General features: G+C 48.7%; 2 protein-coding genes across 2 annotated transcripts in view; one reads left to right on the top strand and one right to left on the bottom strand.

Annotated features, from left to right (window-relative positions):
* The window catches only part of GMPR2 (guanosine monophosphate reductase 2), a 7313-nt gene extending 3316 nt beyond the window's left edge, over nucleotides 1–3997 (top strand). The window contains exons 4-10 of the mRNA XM_005859582.2: nucleotides 714–797; nucleotides 956–1129; nucleotides 1971–2052; nucleotides 2142–2248; nucleotides 2437–2479; nucleotides 3016–3175; nucleotides 3376–3997. Of these exons, the coding sequence (XP_005859644.1) occupies nucleotides 714–797; nucleotides 956–1129; nucleotides 1971–2052; nucleotides 2142–2248; nucleotides 2437–2479; nucleotides 3016–3175; nucleotides 3376–3565 (840 nt within the window). The 3' untranslated portion in view covers nucleotides 3566–3997. The remainder of the gene's footprint in view (nucleotides 1–713; nucleotides 798–955; nucleotides 1130–1970; nucleotides 2053–2141; nucleotides 2249–2436; nucleotides 2480–3015; nucleotides 3176–3375) is intronic.
* Nucleotides 3998–4401: 404 nt separating this feature from the next.
* On the bottom strand, nucleotides 4402–6726 carry TINF2 (TERF1 (TRF1)-interacting nuclear factor 2; the record flags this gene model as incomplete). Its single annotated transcript, XM_005859613.2, has 9 exons — nucleotides 4402–4684; nucleotides 4818–4909; nucleotides 5016–5083; nucleotides 5173–5635; nucleotides 5809–5905; nucleotides 5989–6096; nucleotides 6175–6276; nucleotides 6357–6461; nucleotides 6610–6726. Coding segments are annotated over 9 exons (1341 nt in total), but the record flags the coding sequence as incomplete, so codon positions are not given.
* Nucleotides 6727–6731: the final 5 nt, after the last annotated feature.

Raw genomic sequence — 6731 nt, 5'->3', positions numbered from 1 at the left:
ATATATATATATTAGAGGGAGGAAGGGAGAGAGGGAAAGAGAGAGGGAAGGAGAGAGAAACATCAATGTAAGGGAGACACATCGATTGGTTGCCTCCTAGGTATGCGCTGACCAGGGGATTGAACCTGCAACCCAGGTATATGCCCCAACTGGGAATTGAACCCGCAACCTTCCTGCACGAGACGATGCTCTAACCAACTGAGCCACCCAGCCAGGGCACCTTTTGTGAGCATTTTGACTCACTGAATTGCTGTGGGTAAACTGACCAGAGATACCAAAAACAGGTTAGTTCTACCAGGTTACCATAGAAGGAGGGGCTGAGTCAGTGTAGGTAGACACTGGCTCTGTCCGGCGTCTTCATGGTTCTTGTCTATTCCTTGTCCTCTTGCACCAACAGCTTGTCCTGTCACCTTTTTTTTATCTGTCACCTTTTAAGTCAGAAGCACTGTATGTGCTGGCAGGTGAAATCCAAACCAGGTAACTTAGTACTTTGGTGGAAGTGTTTGACAGTACTAGCTATGGTAAAAAGTCCTACTGAGATTTGTAGGGAGACAAATGGTTGAACAAAAATCTCACCTCAACCCCTGAGTTCTTTAAGTTTCTCTTTCCAGACCTCAGTCCTTTTCTCCCTCAGAATAGTATAAAGGTCTACTTCTAGAAAAAGAAATCCTAATAAAGTTCTCTCCTTTTTGATGGCTCTTTCTTCTCCTCAGTTCTCCCTCTTCACTGCTGTCCACAAACACTATAGCCTGGAGCAGTGGAAAGAGTTTGCCAGCCAGAATCCTGACTGTCTTGAGGTAATACTGGCCCTCCCGTGATCCCTTCCTTATCCCATTTTCCCACAAATTTTTTCTTGGCTTCCTGGGGATCAACTCTTAGACTGCTCATCAGGTTTTTCCAAACATGCCACAGCTGTCTAATGCCTCCCATGCCAATGCCCCTGCTTCTCCCACAGCATCTGGCTGCCAGCTCAGGCACAGGCTCTTCTGACTTTGAGCAGCTAGAACAGATCCTGGAAGGTATTCCCCAGGTGAAATATATATGCCTGGACGTGGCAAATGGCTACTCTGAACACTTCGTTGAATTTGTAAAGGATGTACGGAAACGCTTCCCTGGACACACCATCATGGTATGTTTCTATTACCCTGTAGATGGTACATTCCTCTCCTTCTTTTCCTTTTGTGCCACTCCTTTTTGTTACATCAGTTCATTTCTCCTCTGCTGCATTTTGATTTTCCTGGTCTGCTTAATCATGTCACTAGGTGATTATCCAAGGTTCCCTGCTTAAAATGTTTATTGGTCATTGCAATCTCTGACTCTTGATACATTGTCTTTGTAAATCCAGTGTTCCTGACATTACTCACCAAATCCTGATGTGCTTATGCACTGTACATACCTTTGATATAGATCTGCCTGCCTACTGAAATGAACATACTACAATCCTATTAAAGGGATCACATGTAACGTATTTTTTTTACAAGCTTCGGGGAATGACTACAAGACCTCATTTTCTTCACAGCATTGAGGGAGCTCTCTTTTCTGTTCATCAGCATATACACAAAACAAAACAACAAAACAAAAGCAGCAAATACAGCTATGTAGATGGGTATATAGCCTACATCATCATGTCTTCCCCTTTCCCCTAAGCCAGAGAGGTTTTATCACTTAACAGCTTAAGGGCAGGACATTTTTGGGTCTCTTTGGTAAATCAGATTTCATCTTGGTCCAGTTGGATCCCAGCTTTACCCTAATGCAACAGTGACACTGGTGACTAACCCCCTTACCTCACCTGGGGAAGCAGGATCCTTTGAAGTGGCTGATCTAAAAGCTCTCAGAGGGCCCAGCAGAGGGAAGCCAGGTACCCTTCTTTGTAATAATGTTGGAAGGACCTGGTCCAGGCATGCTACATATGAGAGCACACAACTTCTTCATTTCTGACCCTAAGAATGCTGTTTTGATTGCTGTCTTAGGCAGGGAATGTGGTAACAGGAGAGATGGTGGAAGAGCTGATCCTCTCTGGTGCTGACATCATCAAAGTGGGAATTGGACCAGGTAAGCTGGCTCATTGGGGGACATTGGCTCTTTTCAGTGGCACGTAGCTATGGAGCACTTCTCTCTCATCCTTGTCACATTCTTCTCAGGCTCTGTGTGTACCACCCGGAAGAAAACTGGAGTCGGGTATCCACAGCTTAGTGCAGTGATGGAGTGTGCAGATGCTGCTCATGGCCTCAAAGGCCACATCATTTCAGTAAGGTCCAAGGGGAGAGCAGGGTATGAGGCTGCCAAACATCTGGGTTTTCTACTGGGTATGGAAGCTCTGATAGAGGTGGATCAGGACTCCTGGGTTCCTGTCAGCTTTGAGGTGGACTGTTGGGACACTGCTGAGAGGGCTTGGGAAATCCATGCTGTTTCTTCATGTTGCTTCTTACTTTGCAGGATGGAGGCTGCAGCTCTCCTGGGGATGTGGCCAAGGCTTTCGGTAAGGACACTGGGAGGGCACAGGAGGAGGATCCTATAGAAGAGTATGCATCACCTTTGAGGGTCTAGGATCAGGCTAAGGCTGAGGAAGCCATTCAGGTTCTTTCATAATATGCACTCATGGCCCTGAAGCCTGTGGTGGTGTCATCTGGGCGAGCCAGCTGAAACTCTGATATGGACTCTCCCAAGTGTGGGCCAGGACCATCTGCACCAGCCCCTGGGCTGTTGGGCAATGTAAATGCCCCTCAGAGTTACAAAATCCAGCTCTGGAGAGTGGGCTGCAGATCTGCATTTTTTACAGCTTCCCAGGTGATCCTTGCTCACACTACAGTTAGAGACCTTTGCTCTTGGAATACTTGAAGTGAGTCTTGTTCAACTGGGAAAAGTAAAGAGAAAGACAGCAAAAGCAGCAAAAAGAGAGAGCAAAGCCAGGCAGGGAATCTCTAGTGGCTTTAGAATTTTGTGTGAGTTGCTTCTGAGGGTGGTTGGGCACGTGAACATCTGGGCTAGATTCATCTCTTTTCCTCTCATTGATAGGGGCAGGGGCTGACTTTGTGATGCTGGGTGGCATGCTGGCTGGGCACAGTGAGTCAGGTGGTGAGCTCGTCGAGAGGGATGGCAAAAAATACAAGCTCTTCTATGGAATGAGTTCTGAAACAGCCATGAAGAAGTATGCCGGGGGCGTTGCTGAGTACAGGTACGTGTAGAGGCCCAGGAGCTGAGGGTTCTTGGAAGGTGTGGCTAAGTAGGGTGGTGGCAGAACTCAGGGCTGCTGAGAGATGGATGGTATAGTTCTTGGGAGAAAAGTGGCGAACCAGGGCTTAATGCAATGGACTGGGGAAGAGTCATTTGGCTTAAGGAATCCAGAAGGAAAAAGAAAATTTTTCCTCCTTTAAGGGCCTCAGAGGGAAAGACGGTGGAGGTGCCCTTCAAAGGGGATGTGGAACATACCATCCGAGACATACTTGGAGGCATCCGTTCCACATGTACGTACGTAGGAGCAGCTAAGCTGAAGGAGCTGAGTCGGAGAACTACCTTCATCCGTGTCACCCAGCAGGTGAATCCAAGCTTCAGTGTTGTGAGCTAGGTCTGAGCAGTTCTGCCCTCCCAAGGCACCAGCATCAAACTACAGGGCCTCCCATGTGGGCCCCTCACCCATCCCAGCTGCTGTGACTGTTATGTGATCATCTCACTCCTGAGAGTTCCTGCAATAATGTGTCTATCTGCATCCACAAAACGCACTTGCTAGGGAGGAAGCAAGGAAGGCAGGCTGAGAAAATGAAGTTGATAATCAAATGGGAATCTGGAGACTCAGCTTCTGAAGATTATTAAAAGAAAAAGATAGTGATTCATACAGTACATAAATGTTTTAGATATGGCCATGGTCTTAAGAGGTAGGCTTTTAGAATCATGCTTTGCTAATCAGCTTCATTAAATGCAATCTTTGAGTATCTAAAAAGCTCTTAAGTGTTTATATTTTTTAAGTGTCTCTATAAAGAGAGATCCCAGTGACTGTAAAGGGATTCTGGGGCTTTCTACACAAGCCTGGCATCTGGGTGCTGGCTCCAGGAAAGTGGAGGTGGAGATGGCACTGACCCAGTGGAGTCGAGGACAGTAAGTACTTTTTTCTATGAAGCATCTCCATTCAAGTGCTAACCCCCTAGATAACCTGGCAGCATGAAAATTTACAGAGTATATATTCTGGCATCAGGACACACAGATATTTTCAGAATAGCAAAAGGAAATTTCTCATCCAGGCTCTCAGCCCTGGTAATCTCTCTGATACACCTGAACAACACTTTCCAAGGGAAGTAAAGGAGCAAAGGGATTCTTTTAGCCTGGAGAGGCCAGTTATGTTTCTAAGGAATGATTTACACTAACCTTATAGAAGCCTTAATTCCCCTCCCTCACAGCAACACAGTGTTTTAACAAACAGAAAGTTTAATGATCAAGCGTTACAAAGTAATTTGGGCCATATAGTCAAGCAACCCAAGCCTGGGCTTCCACTTTATCCCCACTAAACTGCCTGCAGAGGTGAGGAGGAAGGGGACAGGCAAGATGCAGATGGCATTCTGGTCCTATCGGAGGAGTCTATATGGTCATGGGAAGGGGCAGAGACAGCACTGGGACTAGAAGAGGGGAGATATTCACAGAAGGTGGGGATTAGGGTGTCAAACTTTGTCTTCTCATAGTTTTCCAGAGACAACTGCAGAGAAAGGAGCAGGGAGATCCTGTCACCTGAAACATTCCCTGAGCCCTCCGTATTCAGGGAGCATGGGTTTCTGTCTTGTTCTGCCCCATCTCCTTCTTTCCCCAGCTTTCTGTTCCTCCCTACTCACCATTCCTCCCCTCTGGCCATTTTCTTCCTCATCAGAGTCCAAAACCAAGTCCCCTATGGTAATGACAGGGCTGCACAACGATGGAGGACACACTGCAAGAGGGAAACGAGAATCAAAGTACTCCTCTAGGTGAATACAGGCCCTCAAGCGTCCCAAGAGAGGAGGCTGTCTGATCCAGTCCTGACTCAGTATACCTACCTGGCTTCCTGGCCCTAGGAGGTGATAATGACAGTCTCAGGGGCTCCATGGGGCAGTCCCAGCAATTCCTGGGGTGGGAACAAGCAAAGAAGAGAGAATGGAGGGAAAGCAGGCAAGGCATGTGCTGTCAGTAGGCAGAAGCAACTGTTCCACTCACTCCTTTTGCTCCGAGGCTGACAAGTCAACTGGGTTCTCCTTCACAGTCCCTCCGCCCAGGGTCTGGGATGGACTCCTAGACTTTTCAGTGGAGGCTGTTCTCGCGCTGACGTCACCTGCTGGAACTGCCATGTGTATCTCTTGTTCTTTCCTGTTCTCAGGTTTAGATATGACCTGGGTTGGTGAACCCAGATTCCTAAAGGGGAATAGCATGACTGTGGGGCGCTCCTTATGGCCTACCCTACTGGATGCCCACTGGGACTGGGTTCTTCGCTGGCCTAGAGGGGCCAGATTGAAGTGGTGGCCAGCCAAAGGTTCTGGGTGCTTTCTTGAGGCTGGTCCCTGAGGAAGGTGTGGGCCGGAGTTGCTTTTTGGCACAGGTTGATGGAGTGCTGGTCTTGGTTGCTGAGGAGGACTGGGCTCCATGGGCTCTGACATGTTCACTGAATTAGTAACAGAGCACTCTAGAAAGAAAAGAATGTTCCTTATAAAGAGAAGAGACAGTAACACATAAACTCAGTCTGGTTTCCTGGGTCTTAAGCCAATGTAATCCTTCCAAGGGGCTGGCTGTCTCAAAAGGCCTCAGCCTACATATTCCACCCCCAAATTCCTAATTTTTTCCAAATGGCCCTGTTACCTGGAAGTGGCCACCCCATGTCCACACTATATTGGCTCAAAGCAAAAGAAGAAGTGATAGAAATTCCAGGCTGCATCCAACTCAGCACATCCTGAAGCTGTGGGCAGGGAGAGAGCATGAAGACCACAGACCTTGGTCCAACCACCCCGCCCTCCGCCCTCTGTTTAAGCCTAGGAAAACCTGCTGTGTCTGTGGGGTAGGCAGTGCTTTTTCCAGCCGACACAAGTATTCAAAAAATAGCTTTTCCATAGCAGCCAGAAAGGGTTCCCCATACTCTTGTTCAAGTTCCTGCAGACAGAAAAAAGCAGGTCAGGAGGGGACTAGAAAAGAAAGCCATATCATAGCTTCCAAATTCGCTAGTCTCACCTGCAACTTCCAAGCCAAATCCACAGGGGCCTCTGCCAGCAAATTCACCTGCTGGCAAAAGGCTTCCCGTGCCTCTGAGATCTTCTTCAGATCCTGCTCTGTCTGTTGAAGGTAAAGCGGGCAGACAAATTAGGGGCACCGAGGATTCACTGTGGGTGGGCACGGTTCCAGGGATTACTTACAGCTTTGGGGTCCCGCACTACAGGTCCAGACTCTGGAAAGTGGTGATGCAAGACATTCAGAACCTGGGCCCAAGGCCGGCCCTGGAGGATCAGCTCCACCACCACCTGTGAATGGGACTGAGCTCAGAATTCCCACTTCGGGGCCAGCTCCCCTTTTGCAACAGCTCCCAACCCCCAAGCGGTCTGTCCTAGTCTGATCCTTGCGTCCCGCCCCTTCCCCTCTTCCTGTTCTCGGTCCCACTGGCTCCGGTACCTTGGCCTTCAGGCCCATACACAGGCGCTCGTGGTGGCGGTAGCGAACCAAGCCAGGAGCAGCGGCGCGCAGACACCGCAGGAACTCCAACACTCGTGGGAAATGTTCCACGCGGCGTCGGC

The sequence above is a fragment of the Myotis brandtii genome, unplaced genomic scaffold (genome assembly GCF_000412655.1).
Source record: "Myotis brandtii unplaced genomic scaffold, ASM41265v1 scaffold1279, whole genome shotgun sequence".
Lineage (NCBI taxonomy): Eukaryota > Metazoa > Chordata > Mammalia > Chiroptera > Vespertilionidae > Myotis > Myotis brandtii.
Note: the sequence above shows the minus strand (reverse complement) of the source record. Positions and strands in the feature narration are given on the sequence as shown.